This window comes from Chenopodium quinoa, unplaced genomic scaffold, assembly GCF_001683475.1.
Source record: "Chenopodium quinoa cultivar QQ74 unplaced genomic scaffold, ASM168347v1, whole genome shotgun sequence".
NCBI lineage: Eukaryota > Viridiplantae > Streptophyta > Magnoliopsida > Caryophyllales > Amaranthaceae > Chenopodium > Chenopodium quinoa.
Genome location: NW_018742244.1, coordinates 2,949,975 through 2,969,371, shown reverse-complemented (window position 1 = coordinate 2,969,371; position 19,397 = coordinate 2,949,975). Strand labels below are relative to the sequence as shown.

Below are 19,397 nucleotides of genomic sequence, written 5' to 3'. Positions count from 1 at the left end.
TATACGTAGTATATTAATTTCTTTAATTGATCATGAAGTAATTATATTGGAATATTATGATGATTACATAACATCAATCTTTAGGTGATAATAATTAGTAGCAATTTGATTAATAATTAAGATCACATGGTTCCTACCATACAGCACCGACAGAAACAGATGGAAAATATGCCGAAAACAATGCTGGGTTTGCTGGCTATTAAGACTTTAGCCAAACCATATGCATGCAACTTACAAATCAAACATTAATTAGCCTTCCATAATTACTTGAGTACAAAACAATGTGGTGGTTCCTTCTCTTTTGTTTTACCATTACAATGATATCTTTCAAAATTGTTTATTGGCAAGTGTTTAGGTCATGATAGCTAAAAATTATTGATAACCCATACTCCAATCTCTCGGAATTATTTATCAAGATGTTACATTTCTTATATTATCTGTTTAATCGAACTGAACTTGATAGCTTGACCTTATTAAAGTTTTATGTGATTAAACTTGTGTTTTATTTTTTAATAATTAATGCTCGTATGATAACAATAGACTTAAAATTCAGCTCAAGACCAAAACAAATGACCTGCCATTTAGGGTCTGTTCTAAATTTCTAATAGACTGAAATCAGCTGAACTGAAATGAAAATTTTATAAGAGAAGGAAATTAGGAGCTGAACTGAATTGAGCTGAAAATAAACGTATGAGAATAGACCCTTAAATATGATCCATTCATCACATAAAAATTTACAAAAACATTTCGGAATTAGTGTTGTACAACAGTACAAGTGTAACCCAGGATCACAGATGATTGAGTATGGTGGAGTGAGTAAATCATGCAGATACAATAACATAGTTCAATGTATCTACTCGTTTCAAGCATCCTATTTGTGAGACTTCTATTTTCAGTCCATCATTAATTAAGACTTGGGCCTCCAGTGGTAGCTTAGCTGGGTCAGTACTCACTCGGGCCAATTGCGTTTATACCAGGCCAGTAAGGCAGTACCCTCTAAGCCCTACATGGCTACACCTCCACTTCAATTTTTATACGTAGTAATTAACCAATTATGTATACGCCTTCACCATTCAATAAATCAATCATCGCCGTATTATTTAATCACTTAACTAACATTTTACACTTTACATAATTTGCCATTTACAATATTGACCCCCCCCCCCCTTTTTTTTTTGAAACAATATTGACCCCCCTTTTTTATTATTATTATTATTATTTTAAATTTAAATTATCAATATACAATCACATTTCATTTTATATACGTAGTACAATTCCTTACATGAATTCCAACTTAACAAACAATTTTGCATAATCCTAAGAAATAAGACATAAATATGGAGGAAGTACAAGTATTATTTTAAAATAAATAAAGAAATACACAAAAAAAATGAATTTTCTACTTTAACTGCACACTTTTGTCAATGCTTTACTTTAATATTTTTTTTTTGAAATCATGGTTTACTTTAATATAGATAAACTACTCACTAACACAACTACTAATGTTATAAAATTATTTTATCTTATAAATAACGACAAGATTACAAATAAGAAGATTACTAAGGAACAAAGGGAGAAATACTTTAATTTTCTTCTTCAAATAAGGCCAAGGAAAGGGAAAGTGCCAGAATATAGTAGTGGCCAATATGCAAGAATATTCCACTCCAAGGGGGAAATTGACTTACAGTTGCAGGACTCACAGTTGCAAACTATCCTCACATCTCAACTCAACTCTACAGCCTTGTATTCTTTGCTCAAGATAATAAATATACTTCATTAAAAAGATAAGACCTTCCATTTAAAATTTTGTGTTTTTTTTGTTTCAAAATAATAAATAAATAAATTTGTGTTTGAAAAAATGGCCTCTTCTTCTGCTCATCACTTTGTAATCTCACAGAAGAATAGGACTCTCATACCATCCTACAGTAATTCCTCAATACTTCAGAATTACCCTCTTTTACCTTTTATCCCTAATTCACTTTCTCTTTCCTCAAAATTACCCCTGCCTTCTAGCAGTAAACTTACTGTTTGTTCTGTTGCTAAGATTATTCCTTCACAATTTGAGATTGATCAACAACAAAGTAGCAGTTTTAGTCCATCTTCTCCTAATTCCAGTATGTTCTTTTATTTTACTGTTCTACTACTTGGATATTAAGTAATTTGATTTATTTATGTAATTAAGTAAGTTGGGATATTAATTGCTTTTGGATTTTTTGTAATTTTGCTGTATTATGAATTTATGAATTATATACTTCATATGTTGAATTTTATATTAGAGTGTGGACTGAAGAGTTCACAAGTAAAATTAGCTATCTTTTTGAACTTTGATCTGATGTTGAGGGGAAAAACAGAAAAACGTTTATTTAGTGGCATTTTTGTAAATAAATCAAAAACTTTTGTCAAATGTGGACTCTAGTAATGTTGATTTATTTACAGAAACGAGATGATGACTGGGATTTTATATTGATTTATTTACGGAACTGCCACTATATAAACGTTTTTTGTTCATCATGAAGATGAACTGGGGCTCCCTCCAACAAGAACCATATCATAACTCCATAAATATATTCCCTAAGCTAGGCCTAATTAAATCTCCAAGATATCACACTATATGTCCCCTTATAATCCAGAATACCCTTGTACTATAACACGGAGTATTATGTTATGGATGTCAGCTGGCTTAGTTGGTTAAAGTCTGTGGTGGAGATAGATTTAAAATTCGCTAAGACCTTACATTTGCATTTATCCACTGTAATAGATGTATACAAGCTCATTTCTTAGGAATTATTCGATTTTAAGACTGATGTTTTATTAACCCTTATGAATCATATGTAGTGTCCAAAATTCCTATTGTAACATCACCTGAATTAATAAACTGATGCAACAAGGTTGTTTATTTGTTTCAAGGTTGGGCAGAATTCGCGGACAAAGTTTCAGGGGAGTGGGATGGGTTTGGAGCAGATTTCACAACTGCTGGGGAACCCATTGAACTTCCTGAATCAGTAGTACCTGAAGCATACAGGGAATGGGAGGTTAAGGTTTTCGATTGGCAAACTCAATGCCCTACATTAGCGGATCCACAGAAACTCCTCCTTTCCTACAGGTCTGTAAAATTACTTCCTACAGTAGGCTGTGAGGCTGATGCAGCAACAGTATATAACAGCGATGACAGAATCATAGGAGGCGAAGAAAGCAGTAGCATCTTAGCCTTTGCATTTCAGAACACCGGCTGTTATGTAGCCCTTTGGTCAGTTTTGGAGAATGAAGTGTATAGAGTATTGGAGTTGGAGCATTGTTTGATTGACCCTCGCGATAAGGAGTCTAGAGTAAGGGTGATTCAGACACTTCGTTTGGAGGACTCAAAGTTGAAACTGCAGAAAATTAAAGTGTTTTGTGAGCTGTGGTATGGACCGTTCAGAAATGGAGATCAGCTAGGAGGTTGTTCTATACGTGATTCTGCATTCGCTTCTACACCTGCCTTGAATGCTTCTGATGTTACTGGCGTTTGGCAGAGTCAGGATGCTGTGGCTAGCTACCAAACTTCTCAGAATGTGAGTCCTGTTGTGTTGTTTGATCAACTGATCACTATATTTTTTACAACTTACAGCATCATGTAAGCTTAACGCCGACTTTCCTTTTCATTTGGCAGAAACCTTTGCAAGAACTTACAGGAAGAAGTACACAGAAAATAGTCAGAAAGGAGCAAGAACTGATTATGTTACCGCGGCAATTATGGTGCTCACTCAAGGAAAGTGAGAACGGCGAAACTTGTGGAGAGGTAGGATGGTTACTAGATCCTGGATTTGCTATTTCATCAAGATGCATTTTCTCAACTGATGGCAAGTTAAAGGTATGCCTGAATAAAAACTCGATTTTTGGCAATCTTCAAAATTGCTGTTTTGCCAAGAAAATCTGCTAAGACACATTGTTTTACTCTTTTTTGCAGGATATATCAATAGGGCATGAGACGTTAGCTAGTAATTGAATTGGTCAACACTGCATTATTAGTAGTGTCTAATATGCATATAATTTTATACAGTATATGCTTCTGCTCTTTTAAGCTTATCAAAGAGCACTCTTTTTTTGTTAATAGTATTATATAATGCAAAATTCTCAATTTATAACCCCTTTGAACAACAAATAGCCTCATCTCAGGGGCTGTACTTAGCTTTTGAACTATATTTTACCCTTAGCATGCTGATCATTATGCAATTTTGATTCTCTGTATTTTTATACAATATTATGATTTTGGGAATATGAAAAATTCTGAATCTTAATAGGAAGATTCGAATCTTAACCCATGTCTACAAGGACTACAACTATATACCGCCCTTGACTTAGCAAAAGATTCATATGTACGTGCAATCCAAAATGTGCGGATAGAAAATTTATAAACTAAGGTTGTGTATGAACTACTTAATTGTCACCTCTAAAATATGACTAGATACGAATGATTTAATCAATCTGCCTATAAAATAAGATACTTGTTATCTCTCACGTCTTTAAGTCTCTCTTGGTTGTTGGGACATACTCATATTATGTCACTTTAGATGCTCAAAGAGCTGCAACTCTAATATTTTATCAAAATAGTGACGAGTTGCCGAGTTAAGACTTAAGAGTGCATTAATGCAACTAGTCAACGAGGCCAGATCCGCCAATCCTCATGTATCGTTGACTTAATAACTTCAAACTTCAAATACATGATCTCAAACATAAAAACTCAAATCTCTCATTCTCCATCTTATAACTCTTGTTCAGCTAATCAACCAACACAATATTCTCATACTTCGTATCAAATTCAACCACGAAAAAAATATAAAACGATGAACCAAAGCGCTAAAGCTTTGGCAATAGGATTAGTAGGTGTAGCAATTACATTTTCTGCCTACTCTCAAACAACCTTCTCCTCCAGCAATTGTATTGCCATCGGCTTCCTCGTACTCGTGTTTGCTCTAATCGTCCATGAAGGTTTCATCTCCATTTGATCAATGAATTTTTATTATAAGAGCAGATTTTATATTTCAGTACTCATCTTTGTCTCATGATTGTTATGTAAGGATCTTATTCATTTACCTTTAATACAGAGTTTCATGTAATGTTTGGTTTATGTAAGGATCAACTTTTTATTTGCTCTTTTGTGGCTACTATGTTTGATTCTTTTACTATTGTTTGTCAAGCTAAAGTTTGATACGTGAATGAATAGTTTCTAGTCCCGATACAAATTTGCAATCTTGAATTTCGGAAGCTATTTTATGTTTACTTTATGTTGTGTAAGGTACAAGTCCCTTTATTCTGAAGGGATGATCGACCCATCTTTGAGAGTGGACTTAACCTCTTCCGGATATGTTTTTTGAGATTTTTTTTGGAATTGAACATCCAGGTAACCAAGATATTTCTCTCACGGATTTTTTTGGCTATTACATACATTTAGTAGTTTAATTAATTTGCTCGTAGAGTTTCACGTCCACGATCAGCCTCGTGCAATGTTCAATCTATTTACTCCACAATATTAAGGAGTAGGATTTTAGGTACATGGTCGTCTTCAAACCTTGAACATAGTGAGACAAATGGTGTTGCGTATTCATGTAACGAGCTGCATCACAACACCATTCACTTGTTTAGAGCAACATAATCCAAGACATGCAAGCAGTGAGAAGTATCTCAGGGACACACTTATTTTAAGATGTTTTAAGATGAATATATAATAATCAAAGTAGCTCCTTTACCCTATATTGGCCGGCTCAAACTATGTCTAAGGCGAAAAACACTTTAAAGACAATGGGGCAAGGTTGCTGTAACAATGTAGCTCTTGTTAAACACCGGCTTTAGTACAAAAGGGTTGCCGTGTTTATTCAGGGCTAATACGTGGAGTATAAAGTTATGCAGCCATCACTAACTCATCTGCGATTCACAGGCCATAAGTCCAGAAGATGAGTAAGCATCATATATATATATATATAGCAATGCATAACAGCTCTGCTGTATTAAAGGGAGCAACATTGATAATTTGATACAGAACAAAAAAATAATTCAGAATTCAATGAAGTTCAACAACGGTCCTCTTTTCATTCATGATACAAAGGGATCTAAGGTTTAAATCTCAACATTTAACAACATACAACAGCACTTCTAAAATGACATTGACAGCCGCTTGAATAAATATCATTTTTCTAAAGTACAATCCAACAAGTTAAAAGTACAGAACGAGCACGAACTTCCAAGCTTGCAACGGAAGCAACAGTAGATCAACCTTGTTCTTCCAAACATACAGAGATCATCTATAGACATGGTAAGTTGGAATCCATTTCAGACCAGTCATTGCAGAGTTTATAACTTTTGCTCTATAGTGCTTAACCACACAACCTTTACAATAAACACCCCACAAAAGGAAGTTGTTGAGCCGGAGGAAGAACCTACATCTCATGGTTTTATCATCCATTGCTGTACAAACCTGTAAAACACACTACGTTATCAGCATCACACTGGAAAGAAAGAGTATCAAACCATCTACTTCTGCTAGTTGGGCCTGTTAGCTAGTTCAAGGCATTCTTTACAAATATAAAGTAAGTTTAAACCAGAAAACAACAAGTTATACTTCTTACTTGGTAAAAAATCAATTTAAATTATGAACAATCAGTTTTAATTGGTAAAAATCAACAAAACTCAGATGTAATCATAAAATTGGTAAGAGCTAAAATCAGTTCAGTAGAGATTATAGACTAATAAAGACATGAAAGCCATTCTGCAAGGTAATACAACGAATATCGTGATCTTTCCTATTTTCACTTCATTAAATGTGCAGAACATCCCCGTCAAAAAAAATAAAAAAAATGTGCATAACACAAATTCCACAGTTTCATGCACCCAATCTGCAAGCTACGTAGTAAGGTCAAAATTGTTTGTTTAAAATGTCGAAAGAATGTTAGCTTATAAGGTTGAAACAGCTCTTAAAAAGAACAACAGCACCTTTGCTCAGGAAAACCTCCAAGTTTATATAAGAAAACTTAATATTATTATGAAGATCAACGGCTAAGATTTTAGATTGTCATTCTTTGTTAGCACACATAAGAACCTTCAGCAGCAATGATACACCATTCTTTCAAATTTCACGTTTAGACTCCTACTTCACAGAATCCACCAATTGCTCTTACACTGTTTTATCAGCTAAATAACTTTGTGAGGAGAGGAAAAACTAGTACCTTAAATAAAACTACAGTGAAAGTCTAGTAAAACCCAGGTGCATCTCTCATTCTCTCATGCTCATACGCATGGTTCTCCTTCCAATCCCACCATCACCTTTTCTCATCATCGCAACAAATTCACTATAATCAATTGTGCCATCCTGAAATGTATGTCAAACACAATACTGAGATGTATAGAAAGATATGAATGGAAAGTAAAAACATGAGGCCAATGACCTGCCATTCCAAATTTCAGAAATTATAAAAAAGAATCAGCACAAAATAATACAGTATGCGGATAAGATTACAAAAGGTGAAGCAGAGAAATGTGACTGAGAATGAGGAGTGACAAGACTTACGTTATTTTGATCAACTTCTCTGATAACATCTTCAAGGTAAAGATCGTTAAGGCCCTGTTCTTGACATGCTTGTTGGAGCTCATCAATGGTAATAGATCCACTGCCATCCTTGTCAAAGTACTGAAAGGCAGCAACAAGATGTTCCTCACGCTCGAGCTTGTTGAGATGAATAGTAGCAGCTATAAATTCCCCATAGTCAATTGTACCACTATTATCAATATCAGCCTGCACAATATAACATGATTCAGAAGAATGTAGCATACTAGCATGTACAAGAAATAGAAGCTTAAACAAGAAAATAAGAAGCTGTATCTCTTCATCGTATCTCAAGTTAAACAAAAGAGATGATTCATGATAACTTTGTCGATAATACATACAAAAATATTGGACAATCATCAAACGGAAGGAGTTTTTTTCAGATTATACACTTATACAGTCAGGTAGGCTATCAAATTTATATGTACAAGGGCAATAAGCTGGGAAGACGTGCAAGGTGCACCTTCATTTAGATACATTCATACATCTCACGTAAGAAGCACATGCAATGGGAGCCAAAAAATTAATTTTAAGGGATACCCCATGAGAGAGCCCAAAGAAAAGCTAAATACACCAGCCTCACACAAAGTAACCAAAGAGTTTTGACCTTAGTCTTAACTCTTCAACACAGCATATTTATCAACAGTAGCAATGTTTACCTATATTATTTCTACTTCAACTTGTCTCTTCAGTCAAGTAACAACTAGCAAAAAAGAGGTCATCAGAATTCAGGCAAGTATGCTAGCTGACTAGCACAATGTTACCAACATGCACATGCCTTGTAATGATATAAGAAGTACATTGCCAAATTTGAAAAGAAATAAACAGCTTAAATCAATAAGATTCATGGCATACTAATGTTAACTAAGTGCAGTAACCCAAAAAAAGGAAGGTAATATATCAAACAAATAAGAAGGTTTAGCGAATACAAGTATAGGAGAGTGGTTGCGAGAATAAAAAATACCAACTTCACAATAACTAAATTATTACCGCTTCCATCAGATCACGTATCTCTATGTCTTTAAGGTTTGAACCATATCTTTTTAAACCAGCTTTGAGCTCCTCAAATGTAATTGCACCACTGTTATCAGTATCCATTGACATAAACATTTCTTTTAATCCAGCAATTTCTTCCTCTGACAAACTTTCAGCTATAACCTGCCAAAAATTAACATGAGAGATTATTTTGCGAATTTTCACCTTGTTATATCTAGTAACTAGCATTCACAATATGTGATTATGTGAATGAAATCAGAACATCAGCCCGGGGGGAGTCCAAAATGGAAAACCATAAATGAAAAGCAGTTTAGCCTTTTCCAAAAGCAGATAACAGGGAAAAGAGAAGTTTGAAAAGTAGAAGAAGTAATCATGCCAAATAATAATAAATACATAAAAAGGTAAAATGATCACAACTTAGTGACACATAAAGCAACACACCAAAAAGTGATTCTTTTGACTAGAATCTATTGAATTCTTTTAGTTTTCCCTTCATAATCAAGTGAGGTTGTGATTGTGCTTTCTATTAGTATACAAAAATCATAAGCAGAGAGAGGAGTTAAAAAGAAACGCATGTACTTGTAAATAGAGCTTGAACAAGTTAACTTACGCCACCTGCAACCCTCCCAACCCTCTAAAGATACATTTAGAATTTTAGAAGATCATCCCCATATTACAGCCAGCTGAGATAATCAAAATCTGCCAATGGTCCCGTGCTTCCATTGTGATACATCATAAATGTGAAGAAGTGAACCTTGATGGAAAGACCATAGTGCAAACTCAATCAATATATTACTGCCACTATGTATTTTAAAAAAAGCGTGTAGTTTTAGTTACTTTACTTATTATACCTTATAAAGTAAGACACAGGGGTATCACAATCCCTCACATCATCACATAAGCCATAATGACATCTAATAGCACTATAAATCATTTGTAATTGTACAAACAAGGAAAGTCATATTTGTAGATTATACATACCCGCAAAGCCATTTTCTTCAGCTTGTTCATTGCAGAGAAGTGTTTGAGACGAGAAATTACAGCTGGGTCCAATGCTCTATCTGGTGCAACCCCACTTTCACAAATCCAAGGATGACCTAAACAAGGTAGCTATTTCAATAAAAATAGTGTCCAAATAATAAACGAGAAAAAGCTTTCACAAACAATGAAGTAAACTGATTATCAAAGAGCAAGTACTAACTCACATAGAACTTGGTGAGCAGTTAAACGCTCTTTTGGGTTTGAGCACAGCATCTTTCTGATAAGATCCTTTGCACTATCGGAAATTAGGGGCCAAGGATCTGAGTCAAAATCAATATGACCCTTCAGAACTGCATCGAATATTCCCTGCTGAGTTTCTGAGAAACAACAAAAACAAAAACAAAAATTAATATGATATCATCTGAAAGAAAAGATGCACACAATATCTACAAAGTAATAATTGAAAAAGAAACAAAAAAATAAAACCCCTTACATACCAGCCCAAAATGGTGGCACACCACTGAGTAATATGTACAGAATAACTCCAGCAGTCCAAACATCTGCCTCAAAGCCATAATTCTTCAAAAGAACCTCAGGCGCGACATAGTAAGGACTTCCAACCACATCTGTAAAGACCTGACCTGCAATAGCCAGCCACCTTTGATTAGTCCTTGAAAACTGTATGCTGACTAATTTCAGCTTTGCTAACATTACATGATATCATCCATGCAGGCATAATTAGTGTTAAATGTACCTGAAAAATAAATAAGAACTCCAGACTTTTTTAATGATTATACAAATTATATCGGAAAAATATTAAAATATGTTATGCTATCAATTCATTACCAGACATCACAACTACATGAAATTACTAACACAGGATCTCAATAAATGACAATCGAGTGGCATTCAGCCATGCCTATGCTCACATGAAATGCTTTTAAAAAATTAAATATGCTCATGCTTATCAGGCAGTGATAAAGCATATGCTAACTGAGAGAAACAATCAATACGCATCAGAAGACTCAATTCCTCAAACATTGATGTTTATAACAGAAACCAAAAGAGAAACATAGGATACCTGGTTTAAAGAAGACAGACAGCCCAAAGTCGATAGCTTTGAGAGAGAAATCATCATCCTTATTCACCAACAAGAAATTCTCAGGCTTGAGATCTCTGTGCATAACCCCAAGTGAATGGCAGGCTTCAACAACCCCGACAGTGATCTTAGTCAATTCAGCAGCCTTTCTCTCACTGTAATGCCCCCTTTGAATGATGCGGTCAAACAACTCGCCCCCAGAACAAAGTTCCATCACAATGTGCACATATAAAGGATCTTCATAAGCACCCTTTATGGTCACAATATTCTTGTGACCTGCCAGGTGGTGCATTATCTGAATCTCTCTTCTCACATCTTCCACATCCTCCTTGGATATCAACTTCCTTTTCGATATCGATTTACAAGCATATTCAATCCCCGTGGAGATCTCGGTACAAAGATACGTGGTCCCAAATTGCCCTTGCCCCAATTTACGGCCAAGAGTGTAAAGATCACGAATGTTGGCGGTCTTATGACCCAAAACATAATAAGCTTGATTATCACTTTGCTTCCTTACGGTATTATTATCTTTAGCCATTGGAACAACAACCACAGAATTATGATCTTTCTTAGGATTATCTTGAGCAAATTCCTGATTAACAAGTTGCTGGTTTCTCAAACTATTAGGTGAATAATCTGAATAATCAGAATCGTTTCTCTTGGTAGTATTAGAGCTAGTGGTATTCGAATTCGTGTTCGAGTTTGAATTTACAACAGAATGATCCTCGGGCTGAGTCTCGCCCTGATGAAATTTTGCCCCAAAAGATCCCCGGCATGTATTGCCCATGAAACAACCTCAATTCCACCCAACCAATTCAACAACTCTTTCACAATCCAAATCAAAGTTTCTCATTCAATCAATCAATCTTAATTGCACTGAACAACAAATTAAACAAACACAAACACAGAAACAACATTAAAAATCAATCAAAATCATCATATAAATCCACAAATGAAAACCAAGAAATCCCACAAAAATTAAAACAAATTAATCAACAAACAAACAATAAAATCACAAACCCATATGAGAAATGAATCAAATAATTGCAAGAAATGTAAACTAGATCTAGATGAACAAAAATATAAATTGAAGAGAGAGAAAGAAAGAAAGGAGAAAGGGTAGTACCTAAAATTTTTGATGAAGTCAATAAAAGTATCAAAGAGAGGAAATAGATTTATTGATTAAGATGATCAACAAAAGGGCAAAAGGAAGATCTTTCAAGGTAAGTTCCTAGCTCATGTTCTTGAGGAATAAACAAAAGAAAAAAAAAATTGGGGGGAAAAAATAAAAGAAAATTTTATTATTAGGGTGTCAAAGATCTTCCATTTTAATCAAGGAATAATCAAGGTTGTTCCTTTATTACGTTTTTATTTCTGCTTTTTCCTGAATTTTGAAAAAATTGTGAGGTGGGTCTCTTTGTTTTTTTCTGTAAACAAGAAAAAAGCAAATGAAATGAAAAGTGTTACTTTTAATAGGATGTTTATAATTACATATCATTAATCTTGGTGTATAAAATATTAACAAAGTTGATAATGGTAATAAGATTCAATTCAATTTATCGACAAGACTTAACCAACTAAGCTAACTGTTATCGACTTATCGCGTTAGCGAAGTAAATAATAAAGTAATTAAGGTAGGATCTAAGAAGAAAGTGCTTAACAGCTCTTTAGTAGATCCTAATATCCTATCCCATAGATCTCATTATCTGATCCAGCAAAAATTACTTAATCTTAACCAATCAGATAATTAAAAGATGGAATATTTTAATTTATTAATTAATTTTATTTTTGAGGGTTCTAAAATCTGAATTACGCGGTTTCTAGGAAAGGGGAAGGTGGCAATACTGGCAAACTCCAAACAAGGGGGGAGGAATGAAAGGTGGTGTTTGACTTTTCTTTATCATGGCTCAGTTAAAACAGTATCCAATGAAATTAGGAGAGAGAAAATAAGAAGGCTGCTAATTTTAGGATTTCCCAAAAAAAAAAAAGAAAAAAAAAAAAAAAAGTAATGGTGGCTGATTAGCAGTCAACGATTCTCTATTTATGTTCATGTGTTGGTCAATCCAAGTTTTAGGAAGTCTAATCCTTATCTTTTTACACTCAATCTAGTCTAAGTAGTCTTGCTTAGAACTTAATCTTCCTACAATTCATATTGTCTTGTCTCTAATATGGTGTACATCATTGTCATTAGTAATTTTTTCAAAGAGAAAAAGAAAATTATTTTACCAATAAGTTATGGGTAATATGGAGTAAAGAAAATCGATTCAATGAAAAAATACTAAACATAAATGAAAATTTTATAGAAAAATAAAAAAGATGGAGTGTTATATTTTTCATAAGTTTCCAAATTAATGTTATTTGAAAAGTAAAAGTTATTGTTAGCAAATCGCTCTCATATTCTTAAAAGCAAATATTAGCATATAAACAAAGACCTTAAAATGTAATAAGTCTTATAATACTCCGTAATAACAATGTGTGGCATAGGCCAAGGGGTATTGAATTACTACTCTTTTTGTTCTTTTTTGTTTATCTTCTTGTAATTTTATAACTTTTTATTTTTTAATTGGATTGAGTTGGTGAGAAATAAAATTGGTGGGAGAAATTTATAGTTGGATTGAGTTAACACTATAAAGAAAACTCAATTAACAAAAAAAAAAAAAAAAAAAAAAGAGAAGAAAAAGAAGAATTGGATCAATCAAAATGAAATAGAGGCTATATACATCATACAATAATATTCATCAAAATGTCTTAATCGCAAAAGCAAAATTTCTTTCACATCTCAATTTAATTATGAATAAATTAGGAATAGATTCATATTCAATGAAGAAAATGTCATATTTTCTTACCTAAGAAATAATCCAATTTTTTGAGGCTTGTTTGATCAAGAAATAACAAAAGTCAAATACATATTTTTCACTTGTGAAGTTTTGATAATGTTGGCCAGTCCAAATTTAGAACACTTCAACACTAGCTAGTATGAAAAAGATGAAAGACTGAAAGAGATTGACATAATTGCTAGTCCACTTGCCCAAGTGGTTACCTATTCATTTTGGCCTTTCATTTTCACCTTTAAGGCTTTTTAGTACTAGTGCTTTTTTTCATTCCAAACTACAGCTTTGATTTAATTTTTATGATAATTGCATAAAGTTACAAATTATAATTGATTTTTACTTAACTATTAATGAATTAAATCCACACAAAAAATCCGTTGTATGAAAACTTTTTTCTAGAGTAATTATAATCATAAGAATTTCCTGTCAAAAATATTACTCCATTGTATAGACTTTTTCATATTATAACATTATTTCGCAATATAACTGTTTTCAAAAGGCCTCCTTTTAACTCGTATTAAATCTGATTTATAATCGGTTAGACTTTCTAATAAGTACTAGTAACAACCACAACCCCTTACCCCACCCCTCTTCTTCTATGATCATACAATCTTGTAATTATTTACTCTCTTTGTGGTCCATTTTAGCAAGAAAAGAACAATAAATACAACCATGTCAACCAATAAGAAAATAAAATAGCTAAAAAAACAAGTAATTAAAACTGAAATCTGTCTATCAAATATAAAAGAATACTTACAATGTATGGCACAGAGTTGATCATTGAGCTACATGTCATATGTGGTGGGAATGCATGAATGATTATGTTTTTTTTTTTCCATTCATGCTATACAAATATGACTTTGAACAACATGGTCCCATTAAAAGGGCAACTTGCCCTGTCACAACCACAGATTTAGTGCACTCAGATCTGAATGCTGGCTACATGCCTTATGACTTCATGTACGATGTACTAGTAAACAAAACAACAAATAAAATTCATACTTGGTAGCTACTCCAGGATCGAATCTCACCGCCGGGAGGAGGAAAGGGTTTACAAGGGGAATTCTGAATAGGTTGGCTATGTACTCCAGATAGGTAGGTCAGATCCAAGCCTAAACGTGCTTTAATGATTTATCCTTGTGATGATATTTTATCAGCAGAAAATCTATCATGAGTAAAAAGCAGTAACACTGCAAGTTCATGTAATATGTCACTGAGTTATTATCGGCAAAACCAGATACATGCAGTGTACACTGATATAAACCTGTACAGATATTCTCTTCTCTGTTCCATCATTCGTGATCAAACTGATACAAACTGATGTGTGGAGGGAATTTATAACTACTCTTGTCAGGAAGAACTATGCCAAAGGAGGTTGCCGGAAGCATATCATTAACCAGCAGAAATTGACTCTTCAAGACGCTTTGGGAGTCCACCACTTGCAGGCCTTCAGAAGTTCAGAGAATAATAGAAAGAAGTTCAAACATGTCAGTAATAGGGTTAAAAAGAACAATGTGAAACGAGAAGCCACTGAATCATGAAAATTTGAAACAAAACTATATCAGATATACAGTAGTAATCAGGATTGCCAAACAAAAACGTAAATTGAGTAGCACTTGTAGATCATTCATCGTGCTGAGAGGGTGAGATGTCTGTCATCAAACCCTCCCACCCCCATCCCAGAAAAATTGTGAAACCATGTAGTGTTTAGTCTCAGCTGGCCTTTTTTTGTTTTTGAATAAAGTTTCCATCTAGGTTCCACCAATCTACAGACAACGATGATTGAGCCCAACCAGCAGTTTTTACCGTCATTTCAACCAACCACCCCATATATCAATCAAAATTTGCATGTTATGATCTAGGAAACTGTGTTCATAGGATGTGTTCATAAGATCCACATAGGGCAGATGTGCACTTGGACCATGCATTTTAAGGTTTAAGTTTTGCTAGAAGACATGCTTTGAAATCATCAAACACCCAATGTAAGACCTGCATCTCATTCAATGTTAGATGAAAACAAGGTGTCCCTACTCACTGCAAGAGAGTAGGATATGTAAGAGGCAGGCAGCTAGCCAGCCATCATTGTTAAAGGTGAGGTTATTTAACCGGACAATCAGAAGGCATAGCCCATATATACATACAGCTCCTCTCCTAGGCTACGGCCAAGTGAGTTCAATGAGGCATTGTTCAGACTCCAAATTCAAAGTGCCAAGACTGCTAACTGCCAAGTTATCTATCAATTGTGCATTGCATACATTCCAATTTCTGAGTGCAAATTTATTGATTAATTTCTCTAGCCGTCTACCATCATGTTGCTGAAGGATAAAGGCATTCAAGCCACAACAGAGAACTAAAGCAATACACTTATAAGAATACTCTGGATCAGTTTTAAGTAGAGCATTGATAGGGCCTTGTAATCTTGCATCCCCCCCCCCCCCTCTTGATATCACTCGAATACTTGATAAATTCCCGCTTATTACATAATGTGCATTGAGACTTGAGAGTCTCCCCCACATTCATCATTTCACTTTCAAAAGTCACAGCTTCCCACCAAATGACTCACTTTGTCACCTTAGTTATTATCAGAGCTCAATATATTATACAAGTATTACCTTAATGTAATGATATATAATAAAAACATTTTTGGCATATATATATATACAGAATATATAAAGGAATGCTGTTGTAGAATCACCCATGACAATAAACTTTACAAATAAACTTAGCAAGGATTGAACTTACAGTCCACTTAGAATTTTAATAGTGTCATAGAAGAACCACTGCATAGTCACTACAGGCCCCACCAGTGCAATTCGAACACGCAGACTCCTAGTGAATAGATTCAGGAACCCTATTTTTTTTACAGCCTGAAAGGAAATAAAAAATATTTCAGTTTACTTATAAGATGTCTACTAGCATGGATTCATATGAAACACTGTCCCCACCTGAAGCACAGAGTCAGCCTTTTTGTTGTAAAGAGAGGAAACAATGACATCAGCGGGATTTGAGACCAAAGTGCCAACAGCTCCAGCTGCATAACCAGCCAAGCAAGTCACACCAAGCTGCTGGATTCTAGAGCAGTCTTCCTTTCTTCGCTGAAGGATATCATGGTATATATGGTGAACTGAATGCTCAAATGTTGAAAACATCACCATGGAAACTGTGAAGGGGGCAGAATAAGGAGACCATAAGAAAAGAGATCCCCTAATTCTTAAGAATACACCAGACTCTTTACCTTAAAACTGAGAATCTTAAGGAGTACATTTTACCCTATAGTAATATTTTACCTATAATAAAAAGAGTCCATTGGTTTTACCTATGCAGAAAACATTTGTTTTACATATAGCACAGAGTCCATTTGCTTATCCTCCAATACAACAGAATAAAGTAAAAAGAGAGTTTATGATCCAACAAGAAAAGAAATGCAATAACTCAATCTCCCTTTCCTTCACTCAGCTTAACTTCTTAGTTCTTAGTTTCTTACCACATTCGTATGAACAGTGAATATAATTCAACCTTATATGCCACCAAATACTCAATAATGCGTTTAATATGCAAGCATAGACACATCATCATCATGTCAACTATTATCATATTGAACCTATCCATTTCCCTATGCAGACAATGATTTTCATAATGCAGGAAACAAATAAGCAGACAGAATCAACTTTATCAATTACTGGAGTCGGACAGATAGAAAATCAGTGAAACTTGGAAATCAGTGTCTAATGCTGAAAAAATTAGGGTATGTTCATTGTCGACAGATCTGGTTTTTAGCTTGACATAATCCAATCACATCACTATATCTGAAACCTTAAGGAAATTACAGATACTCAACTGCAGCATTCAACCCACCAGATTAACAAAGAATTTCTAGGACTGACAAACAAGAAAGCAGGTAAATGATCAATTGAGAAATGCAAGTTAGGCATTATTACATGGAAGATTACGTCCCCAAAGCGGAAGAAGTCCTTTGTAAAATCTGCATTAGAAAAACAAAGATTTGTCATTTTGTTATTTAGAAAGAACACTTACTCTTATGTAATACAAAAGAACAAGCTTAAGCTTGAGACAACTACCCCGACAAGCCTTCAGCTCTGTACACTTTAGGAAATCCATCCACTAAACCCTTAGCAAAATTTGTTTGTGTTTGCACACGGACTTTAATTGATTCAAAAGGGCAGAGAGCTACATCAGCAAATACTTGAGCAGATGCGCCACTCAAAAAGAATATCATGCTCCTGTTTTGACCTACTAATACATCAGAGTAGAGCTTCTTAAAGTACTCATATAGACCAAACTTGCAGCCGCCTTGAATCCCATATCCGAAAAACTTCCCTGACCAACCTCTCCAAAGGCCAGAAGCACCATGTTCACTCCATAGAGTTGAGAAACCTGATGAAATGCCATTATATTTAATGGGATTCACCTACTAGTTCAAACAAGTTATAATTAGAAATAAACTTCACACGCGTTAATAATATTACCAATTTGAACCAAATTTAGGTTATTTTGACAAAGAATCCACAGTAAAATGGCACCTATTATTTAGAAAGCTTGAGTATTTAGTGCTGGCAATCTCTGACCCAACTAAGGTTACACAGAAAACCAAACCCAAATAATCCAAAGTTATTTAGTCATTTATCATAATTTGATATTTTACTAGGTTTACTTTGGTTTGACATATCTTTGGTATCACCTCAAATCGATCAGAAACCAAACCCGATCAACCCATTGACAAGAATCGCTGGCTCTTACAATTAGTGTAAAAATTACAGTAATTAAGGAGAACTGCTAATCCCTTTTTCAAATGATACCAATTTAACAAAGGCAAATCCAACAATTTTAGCAAAAATGAGCGGTATATCAGTATATATATTCTAATTAGCCACTAAATCTACATAGACCATCAAAAATCACTCACATTAATCATCCAAAAATCACTCACATTAATCATCCAAAAATCAGTAATTGCATAACAAACATGTTTCAAACCAAACAAGGTCAACACACCAAATTCAAACAAACATAAAAATAAGCATGAAATTTACAAGTACAAGCTAAAACCAGATATTAGCTGAGAAAATTAACAAACAAAAAATCTAATAAAATGCGAAATTAAAGAAGGGTTTAAGAAGGGTTTTAGGGAAGAAAACTGACTTGCATATTAACTTTAAGAACATCAAGAGGAGTAATGGCCAAATGGGTAGTTCCAGCACTAAGCATTCCACCAATGGTGCAAAGACCATAATACCCAGGTGAAAATTCCTCGCAAAATCTGCCTTCAACCCCTTTCATTTTCTCTAAAATGTTCATCTTTCTAAGTTTCAGATTTGTTCTGATTTCTGGGAAAAAACCCCAGGATTCCTATTTTGTTTGAAAAAAATTATTCTTTTGATAAAACGAAATCCAGGATTCTTGTGAGATCAAAAAAGGGGGAAAACTGGGTTTGTTTTGTTAACGTCAGAGATTTGACAGAGGAAAATTTGGAAGAATAGGATCGTTAGAATGGCCGAAGAACATGTAGTACGTATTTGTGAAGTTTGTTCGTGTTTTGTTTATCGTTTGTAATTCTTCCACGTTACATGTTGTAATATACGGTTTAGAGCTAAGTGGAAAATAAAAATGTGACCTTTTTGGTGGAAAGGGAATTGAATAGGTTTCACAATTTTATTTATGTTCTATTCGATTGTGTGGATAGTCGATTAGATTGATTATGTGTATGAATGTATGATGTATGATTGAATTTTGTGTACACGATAATTTCTTTGTGGCTCTTTAAATCCACAACTTATATTTGTATCACCAATGCGAAATGTGTATTTTGGAAATTTGATAATCAATTCTGTCTATATAGATTTAGAGCATCTTCGATGGTAAGCTAATCATTAAATTAGTTTTGTATGCCACATAT

At 34.1% G+C, this 19,397-nt stretch overlaps 3 protein-coding genes across 3 annotated transcripts; 1 reads left to right on the top strand and 2 right to left on the bottom strand.

The window, feature by feature from the left end:
- The first annotated feature begins 1,628 nt into the window (after positions 1 to 1,628).
- Positions 1,629 to 4,227, top strand: LOC110681919. Its single transcript, XM_021858093.1, has 4 exons — positions 1,629 to 2,114; positions 2,908 to 3,551; positions 3,650 to 3,850; positions 3,947 to 4,227. Exons 1-4 carry the CDS (start codon positions 1,859 to 1,861, stop codon positions 3,983 to 3,985), a joined length of 1,140 nt encoding a protein of 379 aa, XP_021713785.1. The 5' UTR covers positions 1,629 to 1,858; the 3' UTR covers positions 3,986 to 4,227.
- A 1,779-nt stretch (positions 4,228 to 6,006) lies between these two features.
- On the bottom strand, positions 6,007 to 11,439 carry LOC110681916 (calcium-dependent protein kinase 26-like). The gene is made up of 8 exons (XM_021858080.1): positions 10,635 to 11,439; positions 10,051 to 10,194; positions 9,778 to 9,930; positions 9,554 to 9,669; positions 8,567 to 8,734; positions 7,541 to 7,765; positions 7,200 to 7,342; positions 6,007 to 6,451 (listed from the first exon to the last, which is right to left on the bottom strand). Exons 1-7 carry the CDS (start codon positions 11,437 to 11,439, stop codon positions 7,247 to 7,249), a joined length of 1,707 nt encoding a protein of 568 aa, XP_021713772.1. The 3' UTR covers positions 6,007 to 6,451; positions 7,200 to 7,246.
- Positions 11,440 to 14,198: 2,759 nt separating this feature from the next.
- Positions 14,199 to 19,136, bottom strand: LOC110681907 (mitochondrial phosphate carrier protein 1, mitochondrial-like). The gene is made up of 6 exons (XM_021858068.1): positions 18,644 to 19,136; positions 17,563 to 17,912; positions 17,422 to 17,465; positions 16,429 to 16,643; positions 16,226 to 16,350; positions 14,199 to 14,930 (listed from the first exon to the last, which is right to left on the bottom strand). The coding sequence occupies exons 1-6, from the start codon at positions 18,797 to 18,799 to the stop codon at positions 14,876 to 14,878; spliced, it is 945 nt and encodes a 314-aa protein (XP_021713760.1). The 5' UTR covers positions 18,800 to 19,136; the 3' UTR covers positions 14,199 to 14,875.
- Between the last annotated feature and the right edge of the window lie 261 nt (positions 19,137 to 19,397).

What these genes read in the sequence shown, in the direction of transcription:
- LOC110681919 (XM_021858093.1), top strand. Translation starts at nt 1,859, where the DNA reads ATGGCCTCTTCTTCTGCTCATCACTTTGTAATCTCACAGAAGAATAGG. An exon ending in TCCATCTTCTCCTAATTCCA is followed by an intron (nt 2,115 to 2,907) that starts GTATGTTCTTTT and finishes ATTTGTTTCAAG; the next exon opens with GTTGGGCAGAATTCGCGGAC. An exon ending in CAACTGATGGCAAGTTAAAG is followed by an intron (nt 3,851 to 3,946) that starts GTATGCCTGAAT and finishes TCTTTTTTGCAG; the next exon opens with GATATATCAATAGGGCATGA.
- LOC110681916 (XM_021858080.1), bottom strand. Translation starts at nt 11,439, where the DNA reads ATGGGCAATACATGCCGGGGATCTTTTGGGGCAAAATTTCATCAGGGC. An exon ending in GTCTGTCTTCTTTAAACCAG is followed by an intron (nt 10,195 to 10,634) that starts GTATCCTATGTT and finishes TGGCTATTGCAG; the next exon opens with GTCAGGTCTTTACAGATGTG. An exon ending in TACGTGATCTGATGGAAGCG is followed by an intron (nt 7,766 to 8,566) that starts GTAATAATTTAG and finishes TATATTGTGCAG; the next exon opens with GCTGATATTGATAATAGTGG.
- LOC110681907 (XM_021858068.1), bottom strand. Translation starts at nt 18,799, where the DNA reads ATGAACATTTTAGAGAAAATGAAAGGGGTTGAAGGCAGATTTTGCGAG. An exon ending in TTCTTAAAGTTAATATGCAA is followed by an intron (nt 17,913 to 18,643) that starts GTCAGTTTTCTT and finishes TTGAACTAGTAG; the next exon opens with GTGAATCCCATTAAATATAA. An exon ending in AGGCTGACTCTGTGCTTCAG is followed by an intron (nt 16,351 to 16,428) that starts GTGGGGACAGTG and finishes ATTTCCTTTCAG; the next exon opens with GCTGTAAAAAAAATAGGGTT.